The 20,992-nt window shown below is 45.2% G+C and overlaps 1 protein-coding gene across 1 annotated transcript in view; it reads left to right on the forward strand.

The window, feature by feature from the left end:
* The window catches only part of ARHGEF26 (Rho guanine nucleotide exchange factor 26), a 140,857-nt gene extending 122,788 nt beyond the window's left edge, over positions 1-18,069 (forward strand). The window contains 5 exon segments of the mRNA XM_020988927.2: positions 4,507-4,658; positions 4,661-4,715; positions 15,793-15,860; positions 16,319-16,423; positions 17,776-18,069. Coding sequence (XP_020844586.1) covers positions 4,507-4,658; positions 4,661-4,715; positions 15,793-15,860; positions 16,319-16,423; positions 17,776-17,918 — 523 coding nt within the window. The 3' untranslated portion in view covers positions 17,919-18,069.
* Positions 18,070-20,992: the final 2,923 nt, after the last annotated feature.

Raw genomic sequence — 20,992 nt, forward strand, 5'->3', positions numbered from 1 at the left:
TTCCCACTTCCCCTTTGGCATTCTTCCTTCTTCCTATGTGGGGTCCCTGGCAACTTTCTTGCTGCTGATGCCTCCCTCCCCCTCTCTCTCTCTCTCTCTCTCTCTCTCTCTCTCACACACACACACACACACACACACACACACACACACACACACAGACTCACAAAATTACCCAGTATTTAGAGACAACCTAGTCCCAGGGAAAAGAGCATTGACTGACATCAGAAGATCTGAGTTCAAACTCTACCTTATTCCTGATTACCTATGAGACCTTAAGAAAATCTCTTACCCTCCCTGGCCTCAGTTTTCTTGTCTGTAAAATGAGGGGATTGGACCAGATGGTCTCTGAGTTCCCTCCCAGCTCCACCCCTATGAGCCCATGAGCATGCTTTGTATGTATTATGTGGAGCATGCTGTTTCCCCAGGTAGAATGTGTTTTCTGTGAAGGCAGGGATTGTTTCCTTTCATCTCTGACCTACCACTATGGAAAACCACCCATCTTACTCCATGATTGTGGTCTTTCCCTATCAGGACAGTTCTCCCAACTGAGTGCACCATCACCAAGCACTTGGCTTGGTCTCACTAGAGACCCCAGTGGCTGTTCAAATGAGACAGCAGTGGGCTTACGTATACAAATCTGATGCTGCTGCCTTCAGGGCAGCCAGCTGCTTTTCTGAAGCAGCTGGTGTGGATGGACAGCTGGTGAACTTGGAGGCAATGCGAGACAATCAGAGGAAGTTACCACATAAGCTTCTCACTGAAGGGAAAAGGGACTTTTCCACTGGTCTCTTTTCTTTCTGAGCAATTCCATATCCTAATTACATGACACAAATTGTTTCAGAAACTGTTTGCCATCTGCTATTTCAATAAAGAGAGGTCAACAATGTAAAGAGATGAGGAAGTCTAATGAGCAATTTCCCACTGAAAAATTTTCTTCCCACTCAGTCTAGCTTGCTGTATTTGGACATGAATGGACTAGCTAGAGTAGAGAAAACCATGATGGCAAAGGGCTTGAATTCAGGAATGTCATGCAGGCATTCTAAACCAGGGTGGAGATCCTGCCACCCTTCCATCTTCTCTTAAGTATCAATTGCCAGGTGTAAGTACAATACAATTTATGGATTCCAAGGCGGGAGATGTGGCAGGTGTTGGCTGGCCTCATTGCACCTTTTGTAAAGTGACTAAACTGTTCTTTCTAGCTGCTAAACCTCCCAACTTAACTAGCTGGGGTAGGCAGGGCATGATTTTACTGGATTACTATGGACCTAGGATTTGTGAGGGTGAATGAATAGATGAATGAATTTGAAGTGTGTGTGTGTGTACTGGCTAAGGTTTCACATTTTTTACTTTGTGAGATTTGAATAACAGCCAATAAGGATAAAGAAATAATGACTGTACTATTATTGTCTTATGAAAGAGATTTCTTTTTTTCTGTAATTAAAGTGAACTTTTCACCCAGTTTTAGTTTGACATACAATCCTAGAAGAACTGAATAATGCCTCCAATGGTAAAAATCACTTTCTGGGGTTGTCGGTATAGACTCATTAAAGAAAACTCTCTGTCACCATTTTTTTTATTTTGGAAGTAAAACCATAGAAGCAAAATATCCTTTTGATTGACTCACAGAGGCTACCTAGCCCATCACAGAGGTAATCAACCTTAATAAGCCTCCTATCTGCACTATACCCAACAGGCATCCAGGCTGCCTGAGAAGTTCTAAGGAGGGGATCCCACAGCCCCCTCCTCCCCCAGACCCTTGGCAACCTTTTCTGTTTTTGTACAACTCTAATCACTATGGATATGTTTCCCTTCATAAAGGATACATGCGCCCCTCTGATAATTCCCATTGCTCCCGACTCTGGCCCAGGGGACCGAGTAAATCAAATCTAATCCTTCCACCTGTCTTCCCTCCAAAGGTAGCTATCATGTTCTCCTTCTAAGTCTTCCTTTCATGATAAACAGGCCCAATTCCTTTAACCATCCTCCCATGCCATGAACTCGGGGCTCTTCATCTCCTTCGTTGTCCTCTGCTGGACACTTTCCAGCTTACTGATGACCTTCCTGAGATGCAGTGTCCAGAACTGAGCACAGCATATGGCCTGATGAGGTAATAGGACAGCAAGTCCCTCACCTCACTAGTCCTAGACACCGCATCTCTTAATGGAAGCCATTTGCTTGGGGTGGAATGCCTGGTTGCAGAAAGTCAGTATTTAAAGAGAGCTGAACATGGAGTAGGGAAGATATGGGTTCATATCCAGGCTCTGAGACTCATCAACTTTGTGGGGATGAGGATTGGGATGGGGGTGGGGAAGGGGATAGAGGGATGGAGATAGGAATGAGCATGGGGATAGAGATGGGCCTGGGGATAGAGATGGGCGTGGAGGTGGAGGTGGGGATGGAGATGGGGATGGAGATGGGCATGGGGAGGGAGATGGGGATGGGGAGGGAGATGGGGATGGGGATGGAGATGGGGATGGGGTGGGGATGAGGATGGGCATAGGGATGGGGATGATGACTGGATGTGTCACTGAACTTCCCCTACCAAAGCAGGTCAGCACCTCTCAGCAAGTAGAGTCTTCAAGGGTTGTTAGAGCACTGAGTGTTTGAGAGCTAGCTTGATGCCTGGGAGAAATTCACTTCTCTCTAAGATCTGGTTTCCTTTTTTTTAAATTGGGACAGGGAGTGCACCTGGAATTTTAGTAGTATGGGATTGCCTGAGTGACAAAACTCCACCCCCCCAATGAAGATTAGCACCTTCTCTGTAATTTATAGACTGATGCTTAAAGACCTCCCAGGTGATGGGTTTTGTCCCACAGCTAAAAGTGTCAGAAGCAGAAATGAAACCCAGGTCTTCCTGACTTTCAGCCTAGTTTTGTATCCCTGCACCATGCTGCCCTTTTCTGTAAAATGGGGATAATAATACCCTCACTGCCTCCTTCACCAGGCTGTTGTGAGTAAAGACTTCTCTGAAGCCTTAAAAAAGCTATACACAGCAACATGAGTTGTTAATAAACACATCAATAGAACTGTCAGTAAATTTATCATTTTCCTGTTAGGTGGATGGACATTTTATTGAATTCTACATATCCAATGACCAGATAGAAAGTACCTCACAGACATTTGAGTTAATATTCTTTCTGACTAGAGAGAAAAATAGAAAAAGAATGTGAATTTCCATATATTGTTTATGAAACTTTAAATGGTTATTCCTCTGGAATAGCCAATCTTAATGCATTGACCTCTTATTTTGATGCTCTTATCAATAACTTCCTAGAAGGTGAAAGTACCTTATATTGGAGTCTTTGGAGGCATTTCCATTGTGTTAAGCCTCAAAGTTCCTTTCTCTAATACGTGTGTTCCAGCGCCTTTTTACTTAGCTGTGGTAGGTTGGCGTGAGATCTCTGTTCGTTCATCAGTCTACAAGGTGCCACCTGAAACTCTGATGGAAGGCTTCATTTCCCCTGCCCACGTATGATTCAGCTGAGCATAGCATGGCCAGGAACAATGTCCTCGTGTTTTCTGACCTACAAGTTTATTTTAAGCTAAAGGATTTTTCACAGAAACTGGGAGGTGAGGAAAGGAAAAGAATCACAGGAACTAAATGTAAATTTGTTTTTCTCTCCCATATTTCCCCATATGTTATTACCATGCTGGTATTTGATGTGTCAAAATACCATTATAAATAATCTGTAATCAGTTTTATTCTTTTATCAACAATGTATGTGGCATAAAACATATTAATTCATCAGCCTTATGTGCCCCACCTCTCACCCCACCCCTAACCTACCTACCCTCCTACAAACTAACCTTTTTCTGTTGAGGGCACTGCCTTCTATAGACCAAAAAGCATCATATTTTCAAAAAGATTGTATTAGCCTCAACATCAAAGGCAATTCTGAAGATGAATGGATGGCTTGGTTTTATAAGAGACTGTCAGCTTTGCTTTCTTAAAAGGACAAATATGGGTAGGAAAGACTGCAAAATTTTTTACAAAAGACTATTTTCCTCTTGGGGAGAAACAAACATGTATAAAAAGCAGTTTCATAAATTCTTGGGTGAACTAGACTGTTTTTGAATCATTTGTTACGCTTTGTGTAAGGATGGAACAATTCCAGTGTCTTTCTACTGCTCTGCCAGAAGTGGTCCATTTATATTTAGAGGAGAGGGGAAAAAAAGGAGAAATTATTTATTTCTGTAGTAATAATTTATATCATCCAAGAATGACTATATGATATGGATGGTTGTGTCCTATTTCATATAAAAATGTTCTAAATCCTTCTTTTCAGATAAAAAAAATGAGATGTGTTCTAACCAGGAAACTTGTACCCTTATTTATGTTTCTCTCAGATGCTAGGAAATATTGTAAGTTACAAAAGAAACAGTAAGATAAGGCATAATTAGGACCAAGACTGAAAGCATTGTCAAGATAAAGTAACCTATTTTGATGGGTAGAATGAGGGGTTCTGAATCTCTTTTTGCTTGTTTTTCTTCTACTTTTTCTTGTAGTGAAGAAAGTTATACAGTCAATGACTATTCTTTGAGGGATCAGCTGTTGGTGGAGCCTTGGGACCACGAAGAAATGAATTCTTCTCCCCTGAAGAACAGCTCCACCATGCTGTATTCCAGACAGAGCTCTGCCAGTCACCTGTTTACTCTGACGTTCTCAGTAACCATGCAAATGAGAAAGTGGAAATGCTCCTGGGAGCTGAGACTCAGTAAGTCCTTGGGGCGCAGAAGCATGGAGGAGTGGGGTGGATATTAGCAGAATTCTCTTTTGGGAAGCCTCTCTCTCTGTCTCTGCCTCTTTGTCTTTCTGTCTGTGTCTGTGTCTCTGTCTCTCTGTCTCTTTCTCGTGATTCAGTAATTCACGTGAAGTAAGAAGTGAAATGCTTGAGTCAGGGTTAGGTTTGTTGGATGTGGTTATCGAAATCCTTTATCAATTCCCGAGGACTGTTTTGGGTAGTAGTCCTTGTTTTGGGGATCTTTGAGCTCAGCATAGGAGGAAAAGATGCAAAATCTGGAGCCAGGAAGACCCTGGTTCACAGTCTTCATCTGGTATGTGATGGCTACCACTACTCCAGCTCATTCCTGAGACTTCTGATTGGTGACATCTCACCTCATCTAGCCTGACCCAGACCCCTTACGTGACTGCCTGGCCATCTTCATGGCATGCTGCCATTTAGAACGCCCTCCTTTACACCCTCCACAGACATTTGCATACATCTTTTCCGCCTCTGGCTCTAGGAAGAGTAATCAAATTAACAGGATTTTTCCTGGGGAAGAAAACCAAACCTGTCGATCAGTTTCTCTACTCGTTGTGCTTGAGATTTCCCTGACCAAACCCTCTTCTCTGGCTACCACTCCCCTATAAATGTTGTATTTCCCTGTCAGAATGTAAGCTTCTTGAGGGCAGAGGCTGCCTTCCTTTCTCCCTATCTGTATCTAGAGCACTTAATGTAGGCGATAGAAAGCTAGCCTCAAGAGCTACTGGAAAAACTACAGCTTTGACTACATGGACCTTTGTTGGCAAGGTGATGTCTCTGCTTTTTAGAAAGCTGTCCAGATTTGCTATAGCTTTCCTCCCAAGGAGCAAGTGTTTTTTAATTTCATGGCTGCAGTGGTAGTCTGTAGTGATCTTTGAGCCCAAGAGTATAAATCTGACACTGCTTCCATTTTTTTCTCCCTCTTTCTGCCAGGAAGTGATGAGACCAGTTGCCAAGAGCTTAGGGTTTTTTGCGGTTTGTTTTGTTTTTATGTTAAGCTTCAAACCAGCTTATATACTCTCCTCTTTCACCCTCATCAAGAGGCTTCTTAAATTTTCTTCATTTTCTGCCATTTGAGTGGTATCACCTGCATATCCGAGATTGTTGATTGGTGGATGGATGGATGGAAGTGAAATTGGTTAATTACCCAAAGTCACACAGCGGCTCTTCGGCAGAGCTGGGAATACAATCAAGGCTTGTGCTGCACTATCCCACATCCTCTTCCGTGATTCTTTTGCTCCCGTTTGTTATGAATTTCAGCCCTGCCTCTCCCACCATATTGTAAGCTCTGAAGGCAGGAAACCTGACTGCTCTTACCTTTGTATCCCTCATGGTGCTGAACAAACAGATCCTAGAATTCAAGATTCATCGAGGCACTGAGAGGTCACCAAGGCCAACCCACACCTGACAAAGAACGTCCACTACAACAGACTGGACAGGTGGTTAGCCCGCTGCTGCTTGCAGCCCTCCGGTGAAAGGGCACCCACCGGTTCCCAAGGCAGCCTATTCTACTTTGGGTCGTTCTCATTGGTAGGAAGGTTTTCCTGAAATCCAACCTAAACTCGTCTCCTTTCACCTTCCATCCACTGCTACTGGTTTCCCCTTCTTCTCTGTGACAACCTTTCACTTGCTTGACAGCCGGCACCTTCCTCCTTTCATCCCTAGCCCCAACCTGGTTTTCTCATGTTCAGGCTGAACATCCTAGTGTCCTTCAAATGACCTTCACCTAATGGAAGAACTGACCAATCAGTCCACCAGTAGTAGTCAACTCCGAAGGCTTACTGTTACCTCCAATATCAAATAAAGTCCTTTGTTTGGCATGTAAAGCTCATCACCGCCTGGCCCCTTCCTACCTTTCCTCCCCTACATACATACTGCAGTTCAACCACACTGGCCTCTTTGCTGTGCCTTGAACAGGACACCCCATTTCCCGTCTCCGCACCTTTCCATTCTTTGACGTGTGTACTGACTCCTCCTCCTTCTCTCCTGGAATCTCTGGCTTCCTTTAAGACTCGGCTTAAAGTCAAGCCTCAGCAGGACCCCCGGCCTTCTCCCCTACGGTTACTTCCACCTACCCTGTATTCCTCCTTTATGTACCTAGTTTGCTTTTGAAGATCTGTTTTTAGGGGCAGCTGGGTGGAGCAGTGGATAGAGCACCAGCCCTGAATTCAGGAGGAGCTGAGTTCAAATCCAACCTCAGACACATAACACTTAATAGCTGTGTGAATTGGGCAAGTCACTTAACCCCATTACCTAGCCAAAAATAAAAAAAATGTATATGTTTTTATACCCATTAGAAGATAAGGGTTTTTTTTTTTGCCTTTCTTTATATCCTCAGTACTTAGCATAGTGCCTGGCACGTAGGGAATGCCTGCTTATAGATTATATCTTCGAATGATCTCCACAGCATGATACTCCAGATATACGAAGTGAGGCTGTCACCTCCTCATTTCTGAAAGCTCTAATTGTCATAATGAATTCTCAAATCACATTCCTGCTTTTGGACTCATGAACTGATTAATATCTCATGACATTTGCTAACGAAATGTCAGCCTAAAGACTTTGTATTTTATTCAGTAGGCAGTAGAGAGCCCCTGCAGATTTTTTTAGCAGAGGAGCGACCTGTTACACCTCCGCAGTGGGGAGATTGATCTGGTGGCTGTGGGAAGGATGGAATGGAGAAGGGAGGGCGTGGAGAAAGGTTTTCCCCACTCAAGGTAGGAAAGATGTAATGCAAGCTAATCGAGTAACCTGTGGAAGAAGCAGAAGTCTTTGCTAGAACCAAAGTGTATTCATCATTTATTAATCAGCATTTGGAAATAACTTCTCAAGGGCTTATGAAGGCTGATGTAGAGGAAACAATTCCACCACTGGTTAGGCCAAGGGGGAAGGGAGGAAGAGCAGAGGAAATACGTATTTATATAGCACCTACTGTGTGCCAGGTGCTGTGCTAGGCACTTTACAAATATCATCTCATCTGACCATCACAACAATACTGGGAGGTGGCTGCTGTTGTTATTCCCATTTTACAGTTAAGGAAATGAGGCAAACAACAGTTAAGTGACTTGCCAGGGTCATGCAGCTAGTATTTGAGGTAGAATTTAAACTCAGGTCTTCCTGACTTTGGGCCTGGCACTCCATCCACCACACCACCTAGCTTTATTTTAGGCGAGAGTTTGCTAAGAGGGGGAGTGACTCCAGAAGGATTTTTCTTGTTGTTTAGCCATTTTCAGTTGTTTCCAACTCATCATGGCTGTAGTGGTTTTTCATTTCCTTCTCCAGCTCATTTTACAGGTGGGGAAACTGAGGCAAAGAGGGTTAAGTGGCTTGCACAGGGGCATACAGCTAGTAAGTGTCTGAGGCCAGATTTGAACTCAGGGAAATGAGCCTTCCTGACCCGAGGCCCATTTCTCTGTGCACTATGGCGCCACCTGGTGCCCACAACAATGACAACAAATTGCTAAGGGAATGAGTGACTCCAGGATTTTCCTGCTCTCCAAATTCTCATTTACAAAACAAAGAATTGTCTAAAATTTAAAAGCAAACAAACAAACAAACAAAAAACGCTAAAATCCGTCCCTGGAAGAGTTGATCTCTGAACAACATCTCAGTCTTCCATTTTTCTTTCCCTTCCCCACTCTGGATAGGGAGTGGGGTGGCCTTGTGCTGATCTGATTAAGGGCCTTGATTGCCAATCACTTAATTAATATTTATTGAGTGCCTTCTTAGTACCAGGGACCACACCAGACCAGACAGATGGATGGATGGATGGATGGATGGATGGATGGGTGGATGGATGGATGGATGGATGGGTGGTTGGATGACAGATGGATAAAAAGAAAGAAGAATTAGTAAGTGCTTATTATATACAAAGTATTGTGCTAAGAGCTGGATACAAAAAGAAAACAGACATCGCTGCTCTCAAGGATTCACCTCCTAATAGAAGGAAACAATACAGAGAGGGTATTTCAGCTGCAAATCAGAAAGAAAGGGATGGTGGTTCTTAGGGTACAATGGCTCAGAGTTTAAATTCTACCTCAAATACTAGCTGCGTGACCCTGGCAAGTCACTTAACTGTTGTTTGCCTCAGTTTCCTTAACTGTAAAATGGGAATAATAACAGCAGCCACCTCCCAGTGTTGTTATGATGGTCAGATGAGATGATATTTGTAAAGTGCCTAGCACAGGGCCTGACACACAGTAGGTGCTATATAAATACGTATTTCCTCCGCTCTTCCTCCCTTCCCCCTTGGCCTAACCAGTGGTGGAATTGTTTCATCTGCATCCTCTAGTATAATTACCATTGATAAAACCGTATCTGTTTCTGACATGGAGCCCTTGATGGTGTCCCCTCTGGGTTTCAGTAACTCTGGCTGTTGGGGTTACAGAGACTGCAGCACCTGAAGAGGCACCGGGGGGGCCCTTTTGACTCATTCTCTTCCCAGCCATCTTGGGCTTCCATCAATCACGTGCTGTACATTCAGGGAAGTCACCCCCCTTAATTCAGTTTTTGCCACCATCCTCTGCACTATAACCACTGAAGTCACCTTCCTGTGTACTCTGCTTACTTTTAAATTTCTTTTGTTGCTCAACCAAAAAAAAGTTTTGATGTCTTACCCAAATATAGCACACCATCTCTGTTTATTGGGTAGAGTTTACTCTTTTATTGTGAACAAGACAATAGTATAATCTGGTAGAAAGTGCAGAAGGGCACCGTTTTTTCCAAGTGAGGATGTTTTATGGCAGTCACTTCCTCAGCCCTCCTCCCCACCCTCGTCATCTTCCGGGAGGGCTGTGCCAGCCAGAGGGTCTCCTTTGTCTGAGCTCGTTACAGGGAAGCCCAAACAGCTGCAGCTGGCAGAGATATTGGAGCCCTTGGTGCACAGGATCTGTCCCCAGCTTCCTAAGTTTACAGTAGAATGCAGAGGTCTGTGTCCATCAGATCAAATCTTTAGATTGATGGGAGCTCTCCGGGAATGCACCATGGGCCTCTTTCTCCTGGTGCTTTTTGCAGATGGAACACAGTCCTCCTAGCCTGATCCATGTCCCTCTCCCCAAACTATCTTTCTCAACAAAGTGAACAAGAGGAGGGATGAAAGGGGGCCTGTTGTAAACCTCCCACAGAAGCCGGTCCTGGGCCCCTCACAGAAAGGGGCTTTGTCTGCCCAGGCTTTTCTGCTTGTTTCCTGCTGCTCTTAATGGCTTAATTAACAGGAAACAAATGATCTCATGAAACTGTAAATGGTGAGATGAGTTTTAGTGGCCTAAAAAATCAGCCACAAACTGGGGAAGAAAAAGTTTACATGGGAAAATATCTGTCCAGTTTGAACTCATTCACTTTTCACATTGCAGGATTATTGATTGATAGAATTAGAAATGGAAAGGACCTTAGAGGCATCTGATTCAACCCTCTTGTCATTTTACAGATGAGAAAACTGAGGCCGATAATAGTTCAGTGATTTCCTAAGGTCACAGGCAAGATTTGAACTCAAGACTGGACTCCAAATCTAGACCTCTTTCCCTGGCTGCTTCTAATATAAGCACAAGGATAATGATGCCTCATATTTCTAAAATGCTTTTCAGAATCTTTCATTGTTTTTCTTTGTGCCACCCAAGCCCCAGTGAGGCAGGACAGGCAGGGCCCAGCCCCTGAGGTTACATAGGGAGTAAGGAGCAGAGAAAGGATTTGAATCCAGGACCTTTGATGCCAAATCTAGCACTTTTCCTACCACACCACGTTCCATGAAAGATGACTCCCTTCTTAATGCACTTATCCTCTAGTGGGGAAATAAGGGGCAAACACACTATAATGAACAACTCTCATATGAGAAGGCCATGAATTAGTTACTAGTAAGGTCCAAAGCAGGGTTCTGTTGGCTTTTCGTTCAGTGGACCGGGCGTGGAGGGTTAGCCCCGTTGGGTTTTATGTGTCCTCTAATGAAGTAAGGCCCTAAATGACGGCTCGTGTGAGGCAGGGTCTTCACCTGATGATAGAAAGACTTGTCAAAGCTCATGGCTGCAGATGCTTTTCAAAAGCCAAATTTGTTCAGATGACCTCAGAGGCACAGAGCAGCCTCTGGGAAAACTAAAACAGGAGGCCACGTGGTGTCCACAAGAGCCAGCAGAACCCTCCACCCATTACATCACAGAGTAGTAGAAAGGGTATTGGCTGTGGAGTTGGGAAAGACCTGGGATGGAGCCCCTACTCTCCCTTTTATCATCCGTGAGCCGACAGGCCAAGTCGCTTAATTTTCCCTGAGCTCTAGTTTCCCCATCTGTGAAGTGGGCGGAATGATGCCTGTAATGCCTGCCTTCTTGCCTGAGCATGGTAACACAGTGGATAGAGCACTAAACCTGGGGTCAGAAAGGTGTCATTGTGGAGTCGTTTCAGTCCTCTCTGACTCTTCATGACCCCATTGGGGATCTTCTTGGCAGAGATGCCGGAGTGGTTTGCCGTTTCCTTCTCTGGCTCATTGTATAGATGAGGAACTGAGGCAAACAAGGTTAAGTGACTTGTCCATGGTCACACAGCTAGTAAGTGCCTGAAGCCAGATTTGAACTCAGGAAGACGAGTCATCCTGATTCCAAGCTCGATGCTCTATCCACTGCATCACCTAGCTGCCCAAGACAGGGGGACTTGAGTTCAAATTTGTCCTCTGACACTTACTAGCTGTGTGACCCTGGGCAAGTCACTTAACCTTCTTTTATTTCAGTTTCCTCATTTGTAAAATGGAGGTGATAACAGCTGCTACCTCCCAGGGTTGTTGTGAGGATAAAATGAGAGAATATTTGTAAAGCACTTAGCCTGGTCCCTGGCACACAGTAGGTGCTATAGAAATGTTAGCTGTCATTATTATTACTAAGGGAATATCCAGGTTCTCATTCTGATCAAATGGAATCACCTCGAAAGCCAGCTTTGAATGGACAGAGTGGCAGTGCAGGAAAGGGGAAGGCCTCACTGGGTAAAAGGAATGATTGTGTTCTTACTAGATGACATGGACATAATATTCAACAGGTGCAAAATAAAACTGACATTATCCTGTCTGATCCCCACAATAATGAAAGAGGGAAACAAACATTTATTAAGTAGCTGCTACGTGTTAAGCACTTGACATACATTTTCTGCCTTTGTCTTTACGACAATCCTGGGATAATGAGGGATGGGGCAGCTCCTTCCACTCTCCAAATATTTCAGATTTAAACCTCCTCCATCTTGCATAATTTCATGCAGGTGCCCAAGGAAGATGCCCAGTACAGATGAGTAGGCACTGTAATTCACAGCCTCCTCTTCTACTTGGGACTTTCTAGTTGGGCTTTCTTTGCTCTGCATCAGTTCATACAAACCATTCCTGTCTCTCTGAATTCTTCCTCTTCATCATTCCATGAGGCCCACAAGCATCACTTTACACCCCCTAGTATCACAGAATTTTGCTTGGAAGGGACCTCAGAGCCCTTCCAGTCTGGCCTGTCTCCTGAGGAAGTGACTGCCCTACAGAATACCCAGCCATTGGTCATCTGGGCTCTACTTGAAGACCTTGGATGAGGAGGAGGCCCCCACTTCTCGGGGCAGCCCCTTTGCACATTGGGACCGAGCTACGTGTTAGTACTTGTCCTGATAGCACGTCTACGTCAGGCTCTTGGCCTCAGTGATTCTGGCTGTGACTTCTGAGACAAGTCAAACACGTTTATTCCCTTTTCATTTCCTAGTCCTTCGGACACCTGGCCACAGCTTCCATGTTTCCCCCAAATCTTCTCTTCCAAGCCAAACATCCCAGGCTCCTTCAGTGGGCCTTTATATGGCATGAATTTTCATCAGCATGGACACCTTCCTCTCCATGTTCCCCCATCTTAGCAATATGCTTCCTGTCCAGAACTGACCCCAACACATCCAGGTGGTGCAGTGGAGAGAGTATTGAGTCTGGAGTCAGGAGGATCTGAGTTCAAATCCAGCTTCAGACACATACTAGCTGTGTGACTCTGAGCAGGACAGTTAACCTCAGTCTGCCTCAGTTTCCTCAACTATGAAATGGAGCAAATAACAGTATCTACCTCCCAGGGTTGTGAGGATCACATGGGATAATATTTTTCATGCCTGGCACATAGTAGGCGCTTTAAAAATTCGTGCTCCCTTCCCCTGAATATAGAATGTAGTTGGGCAGTCACCTCCCTGGCTCTGCACAGGGAGGTGACTGTCTCCTAATGCAGCCAAATATCACCTCCGCCTCTTGACTGCCACAGCAGGACCACAAACCTTGTCAAATGCTTCCCTATGGGCTTGTGGTCCACTTGAACCAATTTAGGGTTGGGTTTGATAGGCATGGCCCCTCCATCTTGGACCTGTAAAGTTATTGTTTGTCTTACTTGCTAGTAACTCCTAGCCGAACAGATTCTTTGCCTGCATGTGTGTGTTTCTGTGTATGCATGTGTTTTGCAGCTGTAAGTGTTTTACCCACAAGAAATGATTAATTCACTAATATTTCTGGTGAAATGTTAGATCTCCAGTGTTGGCTTGAGGACACATACCTTTTCTGCTTCTGTGAAGAGGCAAAGAGGCCCTGTGCCCAGGATCAGATAAACCTAGAGCCAGATGGGACCTCTTAGGGCCTCTGAGCTAAATTCTTTTACAAGTGAGGAAACTGAGGCCCAGGGAGATCACAGGACTTTCCTAAGGTCACCCAGGTAGAGGCAGAGCCAGGGCTGGAACTCTTTGAATCTAGCAGTCCTTCCCCTGTATCACATAGACTCTCATCCTGGGAGTCTAATGAGCGGTATGTGTGTGTGTGTGTGTGTGTGTGTGTGTGTGTGTGTGTGTGTCTTCCCCTCCCCCTCCCCCCTTCCCCCTCGGGTTTGAGAGCTTGACTTTCCCTGTTCCTAGCTCTCCTTCTTGTCCTGCTCCCTGTAGTGAAAAGCTGGGAAGGAAGGCTTGGTGGTGCTCTCCGTGGTGCTCCCCAAGGTCCAGAGCCCAAACTCTCTGGCAAGTTTATCTGAAGTCCTGGGGGATGTTGTGGAGTGTTACAGCATCAGAGATGGGAGGAGGGGATCTGGCTTCACTGGAGCATTTCCAGAAGTTTCTACCGCAGACAAGAGCCACAGGAACTGTCTTGTTCTGTCCTCTGCCAGTCTCGGAGAAGGGGCTGCCGTGTCGGGCTGCTATCAGCATCTGAGCAACTCCCTCCACAAAAGTGAATGATTATATCTGTCCTGGTGGAAGCTGGAGACACACAACAAACTGGCATTGGGGTGCACCACACACAGCCTTAGCTACAAATGTTTGCGGTTTGGGTTTTCTTCCAAAGCTTGGAATAGCCCTGAAAAGAATGGGAGACAGCTAATGGCTCATTCACAGACCCTGGCTTTTGTAAGAGAGGGATGAGTCAGGCCTGTTTGGGGCATATTGTATCATGTGGCAACCTCAGAGCCAGCGAAGATGGAAAGAAATGATGCTTAAAACCTGGCTGCGTTGCAAGGGTATTTATAGAAGCGCTAAGTGGTCTTTTTCAGGTACCTCTCCGTAAGTTGTCCTCCTTGCTGAGAGATTAGAGACTTTTAAATTTCTCTGGAGTTTTGGGGGAAAAAAAACGTGTGTGTGTGTGTGTGTGTGTATTTCTATATGTGTGTGGGGATATATATGTATGCACACATATGTGTATATACATACATACATACGTATATACCTATATGTGTGTATACATACATGCGTGTGTGTGTGTGTGTGTGTGTGTGTGTGTGTATGTAAAGCTAGAAAAGGGAGTCCCAGCAGACAATAACAATTAAAATGTTTGCTTGGGACTTTTGTTTAAAAAACTTATTTTTCTCAAGACCGCTAATATTTATCACCTTCTTTGAAGCAGGGTGGTGACACAGTGGATGGGGGCAGTCCTGAGTTCAAACCCTGCCTCAATTTCCTTGTTTGTAAAATAAGCGTAATAAGAGCATTTACCTTGCAGAGTTGTTGTCAGGATGAAATGGGATACTATTTATAAAGCACTTTGCAAACCTTTCAGCACTATGTAAATGAGGTGGAAAACATTTGAAATGGGATGGAATTAGTGGCTGGGGGACCTGGAAAGATTTTCTGAAGAAGGTGGGTTCTGAGCCCACCCTCAAAGGAAGTCAGGGATGTTAGAGGCACAGGTGAGGGGGCAGAGCCTTCCAGGCAGGGGGCACAGCCAGTGCAGAGATGTGGAGTTGGGAGCTGGAATTTGTGTTGTGGAAACAGCAAATAAGACGGCGTCCCCGGGGCTCTGCAGTGCAGGAAGGAAGGCCAGAAAGGCCGACAGTGAGTGAACATTTACTGAATGCCTTCTACGTGCCCACCGCTGTGCCAAGAGCTGGAGATACAAAGAAAGGCAGAAACAAAGACCCTGCCCTCAAGGGTCTCATTCTAACTGGGGAGGCGCCACATCTGGGCAAACCCTCTCCATACAAGACCTTGCCGTGTCAATGGGAGGTGATCTCAGAGGAAAGGCTCTGAGTGGTGGAGGTACATGGGGCAGGAAGAGGGCAGGGCTTGTAAAGGCTTCTTGCTGAAGATAAGATTGGGGCTGAAAGCCCAGCTTCTTAGAGGTGGAAGTGAGGAGGGACAGAATTGGCCAATAAAAAGACAAGAAGTCAGGGGAACAGCAAGGAGATAGGTGTCTTTCAGGTATAGAGTGTGCAGAAGACAAAAGCTGGGAGGCAGGAGGGGGTCGGGTCATGGAGGCTGTGTCTGATGGTTGACATGAATTATCTCCTTTGATCTTCACAACAGTCCTATGAAGTGCTATTATCCCCATTTTACAGACGAAGAAATGGAGATCTCATAGGGGTTAAGTGGCCTGCCCAAGGTAATACAACTAGTAATTATCTGGGACAGGATTTAAGCTCATGTTTTCCTAATTCCAAGTCCACCATGCCAAGCCAGAGAGGCAGAATTAGAACCCAGGTCCCAGGACTCTAAATCAAGCACTCTTCACTGCAGCAAGTTGGGGATCTAGAATGGAAGGAGCTCTACTGAGACTGGGAAACCAATTTTCTTCTTTTATTCCTAGGAGTGAACGAGCCCGCTGGATAACTGCCCTGGGGCAGAGCAGTGACCGGCAGAGCTTGGACAGGACCAGTAAGTAGAAGAGATTTTGTGGCCGACTGAGAAGCGCTGTCCCCTGGTGGACATTTCTTGAGTAACAACTGAAGTATCATCTGTGCTTCCTTCCCACCCCCAAGACAAGTTAGGCTTAGGCATCCCGTCCTTGCAGCATCATCTATTTCAGTGCCCTCATTGTTCGTTGGCTTGCTTCTCATCAGGCACCACATTCGAGCCTAGCCACACTTAGACACTCAATCTTGGAAGACTCGTGGTGTTGGTTTGCCCATCTGGAAAAAGGACAAGTTGGCCTGGGGTAACAGGAATGTTCTAAAAAGTTAGAATGACTTTCTCATTCTCTCTATACACTTTGCTCTGTCTTGGCTTAAAGAGGATGGCAGAGCGGCTGTAGACCATATTGATTTTCTTTGCTTTTAAAAGAACTCCCGTCTTCCCTCCCTCAAAGTTCACTCAGAGTTCTCTCTTTGCCTTAGTGCTGACCCAGGTGGAAATCATCCGCACATTCACGGCCAAGCAGCCGGACGAGCTCTCCCTTCAGGTGTCAGACGTGGTCTTGGTTTACCAGAATGTCAGTGACGGTGGGTACATGTTCTTTGTCATGCAGCTGCTCCCCAGAGCTCGGGTACATTCAAGGCCAGAAAATGCCATTTTCAGTTTCTTCTTAGCACGTCACAGACTGTCAGGATGTATGGCCATTGGCCTCGGGTCTTTTCGCAAAGCTGTACAGGTCAGGAGCCTCTTCATCATGTCCTCAGGTGTTTGCTGTGTGTAAGTAACTGCAAGTCTTCTGAGAGCCTCTTGCCCACTTCTAGGGGTGGAGAGGGGCTGGGGACTGGTGGTAATCAGCTCTAATAGAAGCGTAGGATTGTTTTATAAATATGTTGGTTAATCCCCAAACCCAGGAAAGTATGCGTCAGAGGAGCCAATACATTGACCCAAACAGGTAATCCTGGCAGTGTACTTTTTAAATGACCACAGACTTCTCATGGATTTGTACCAGGAAGGGATTTCCTAATGAATCCACTAAACTGCAGCCTTTTCACCTAAAACATTTGGAAAAGTCAGAAGAGCATGTGCTGTAGTGACCATGTGGTATAATCCATGCTGAACTTGGAGTTAGCTCCTGGGTTCAAAGGCTGGTTCTGACATTTACTCCTTGCGACCTTGGGCCAGTCACTTAACCTCGGTGGGCCTCAGTTTCTGAAACTGTAAAATGAGGAGGTTGGGCAAAATGGGGCTAGGGTCCCCACAAGTTCCAGGCATATGATCCTTGGGTTTATACCCTGTCTCTGCTCTCTCTACAGCTGTGACCCCAAGCAGTCCATTTAAACCTCTGTGTCTCAGTTTCCTCATCTGCAAAATGAAACATTTGGACTAGGTCTCTTTCAGCTCTAAATTTTTGATCATCAATAAATCAAATATCCAAAATGGACAAGAATGGATGCAAGTAACACCAAGAACCATTCCCTAACAGAGAAGTATTCAAAGGATAACAGCTAATAATTTTCCACTGAAAAACTGCAAACCGTAACCACAAAATGAAAACCTATTCCAAGTCACAAATAGTAAAGTGGAATACAAATCAATTTCATTTGTGCGCCCCTTGAAACAGAGAACAAATCCCGTGCCTTCTTGTCTCCCCCCCAGCCAGCACCTAACCCAGGGCTGAACATAGTTGTCTTTGAGTCCTTTTCAGTCATGTCTGACTCTTCATGACCCTATTTGGGGTTTTCTTGGCAGAGATACTGGAGTGGTTTTGCCATTTCCTTCCCCCACTTATTTTACAGATGAGGAAACTGAGGCAAAAAGGATTAAGTGACTTGCTCAGGGTCACACAGCTAGGAAGTGTCTGAGGCCAGACATGAGCTCAGGAAGATGGGTAGGCTCTCTCCAAACACTTAGCAGCTTGATTATCAGGTTTTCCTTGCAGGTTGGTATGAAGGTGAACGGCTACGGGACGGTGAAAGGGGCTGGTTTCCTATGGAGTGTGCCAAGGAGATCACCTGCCAGGCGACGATAGACAAGAACATGGAGCGGATGGGACGGTTACTTGGACTTGAGACCAATGTCTAGCTCCCCCTATGGCTCCCTTTGGGGATGGCAGGATTTGCACTAAATGTTAGTGGTGGGCTGGCTGGTTTTTGCTAGTTTTATTATTTTATTATATTTTTTAACACAGCCTATTTTATTAAATGAAAATAAAAATCACTTTTCTTCAAACCTGTACGGCTCCTGGGTTCTCTTAGGAGAGAGACTGTCTCTCAAATGCTTCTAGTTCACAAAAGCAGAGATTTGGGTTCAAGCCTTTTGCTTTATTTCAGGGTGATAGGGTCTGGTGGACAGGCAGAGCAGCCAGGATGGTGTCTCTCCACATGGAGAACCTGGGAAACCCAGTTCTATGTTTCCTAATTGGCTTTCCCATGTTCTAGAAGAATCAGGATGACACATGTTGGAGAAATGTCTGAGAGAGACTGGAGCAGGTGTAGACATTTTAGAACTGGTTTGGTCAGCTATCCACAGAATGAAGAGAAGGCTCATTGATTGGCTGCTCATCATTCACAAAGGCTTGTTGGCCAACTTTAGCCTTGTCCCATTGACCTGCAGTCCAGAGTTGAGGTGTGAGCCAGTGAGCATTGATATCCTTGAAGCCTGAAGGGAATGGAGTCTCCCTCCTCATCCCATCCTTCCAGAATCCAGGTCTGGCCTCTCTGCCTCAAGGAGCAAGGAAGGGCCTCCAGGGCTCCAGGCCATCTGTAGCTGGGGCAAGGACTCATCTGGCAGTGAGGTCACCTCTGAAGACGAGCTTGGTGGGGAAGAATAATAAGCAGCAGCATTTATATAACACCTACTATGTGCCAAGCACTTTATAATCATCATCTCATTTGATCCTCACAACAACCCTGGGAGATAGGCACTAATATTATCTTCATTTTACAGATGAGAAAATTGAGGCAAATACGGGTTAAGTGACTTACCCAAGATCATACAACTAGCAAGTGTTTGAGGCCAGATTTATACTCAGGTTTTCCTGACTCTGTCTACTGTACCACCTGGCTGCCCCTGAAAGGAAGGAAATAGGAAAGGAAAAGCACCTACTGTATTCAGGCACTGGACTAATCACTTTACAAATATCATCTCATTTGATTGGTGGGATCAATACTACGGAGGAATTGAGCTGAGTGGAGCCTGCTGTCCCCAAAGACTGAAGTGATGTGGGGGAAAGCGTGTCCTGAAGGGAATGGGGAGGTGGACGGTGTTTGTACATTTTTATTGTTCTGTTTCCAAAGTAAATATCCCTTTTGTAAAAGCAGTTCCATTGTTAGTGATACATGGATAGAAGCTAGCCAATGGGGGCTCAAACTGAAGGTGGTAGCGGTGAACAGCCCTAAAACTGGAGGAGCAGGCCAGCCTCTGAGAGAGCAGAGTCAGTGGTCCATGTGACATCACTAAGAACTTTAAAAAATGCCATGGAAAATAGTTAACAGATAACTCATGGTAGCTGAGGGATGAATTTCAGCCACCATTTAGAAATGCTCCTTTCCTCCAGTACATCCAGTTATCCTGTACACCCTGATCACTTCTATTTTTCCTACATTCCCCTCCCACCTGGGCTGCTGACTCTGCTGACTTTGCCCCCATGACTCAGCTGCCTTCTCACCCTACATCTTCCCTCCAACCTGCGGGCTCCCTTCTCCCACTGGGGAGTTCCTTCCAGGGGCCTCCCTTTGGGGTATGAGACCAAGTTGGCCATGCTTCATTCCCCTCCCAGTTGGGCTACTGACTTCGGCCCTGTGGTGCCTTCTCTCTCCTTAAATTTCCCTTTTATGTGTTGTCTTCCCCTGTTAGCATGTAAGCTCCTTGGGGGCAGGGGCTATCAATTTGCAAGTTTGGGTGTCCTGAGCAAAGAGCCTAGCACATAGCTTGAATGCAGACTCGAGTCCAATATTCCCTGCACCGCCACATCTTGGCTCCCTCTTAGAGAAGGTATCCTAACCTACCTAAATTCCTGTGTGTGTGTGTGTGTGTGTATGTGTGTGTGTGTGTGTCTGTCTGTCTGTCTGTCTATGTCTGTGTCTGTGTGTGGATTTCAAAAAATTCCCCAAATAGATGAGGATTGGAAGACTCATCTAGGAAATTCCCCAGGTCTCAGTTACTGCAGTAGGAGAGAAGCAGGCAAGCCCCACAGCAGCTCTTGCAATAATCCAGGAGTGAGGTGGTGAGGGTCTGCACCAAGGTGGGGATAGTATCAGAGGAGAGAAGGGTGCATATTTAAGACGTATTAAGAAGGCAAAAATAAACTGACCTAGACATGAGAATGAATGAAGAGTCCAGGAGGGACTGGGAGGATGCTGGTACCTTCAGCATCAGTAATATGCAGTAATGTTCACAGAATGACACTTTGAATGCAGTGATATGGGGCTTTGCATGGGGGAGAAGGGTATATTATTTTATTGTATTGATATCTTTTGTTTTCACATTACCTTCATTTCTTAATGTGCACCCTCTACCTAGAGGCAGCTAGGTAGTTCTGTAGATAGAATGTTGAGCCTGGAATCAGGGAGACATAAGTTCAAATCTGACCTCCTTACCAGGTGTATGACCTTGGCCAAGTCACTTGGCCAAGTCACTTGACCTCAGTTTCCTCATCTATAAAATGGAGATGAGCTGTCATTACTTTCCAGGATTGTTGTGAGGATCAAATGAAATAGTATTTATAAAAAGTACTCTGCACAGTGCCTGGCACATAGTAGGTACTATATAAATGCTTATTCCTTTCCTTCCTGGAGTCAGGAAAACATAAATTCAAATCTAGCCTCGGACTAGCTGTGTAATCTGGAGAAAGCCACTTAATTTCTGTGACCTCAACTGTAAAATGCAATTAACCACGCCTACCTCCCAGGGTTATAAGGATTAAATGAGATATGATATCTGTAAAGCTTTTATCATAGTGCCTGGCAAATAGTAGGCATTTAATAAATGCTTATTCCCTTCTCTTTCCCTCCCAGTGAATGGCCCCTTGTGACAAAATAACACAAAATGGCAAATTAAGCCATTCAGCAAAAACAATCAACACACAGATGCAGTATCTAGCACCTCACATGGGTATCTGAAAGTGTCAAGGATTCAGGGAATGATGCAAACTCCTG

This window comes from Phascolarctos cinereus, unplaced genomic scaffold, assembly GCF_003287225.1.
Source record: "Phascolarctos cinereus isolate Bilbo 61053 unplaced genomic scaffold, phaCin_HiC Scaffold_7;HRSCAF=346, whole genome shotgun sequence".
Classification (NCBI taxonomy): Eukaryota; Metazoa; Chordata; class Mammalia; order Diprotodontia; family Phascolarctidae; genus Phascolarctos; species Phascolarctos cinereus.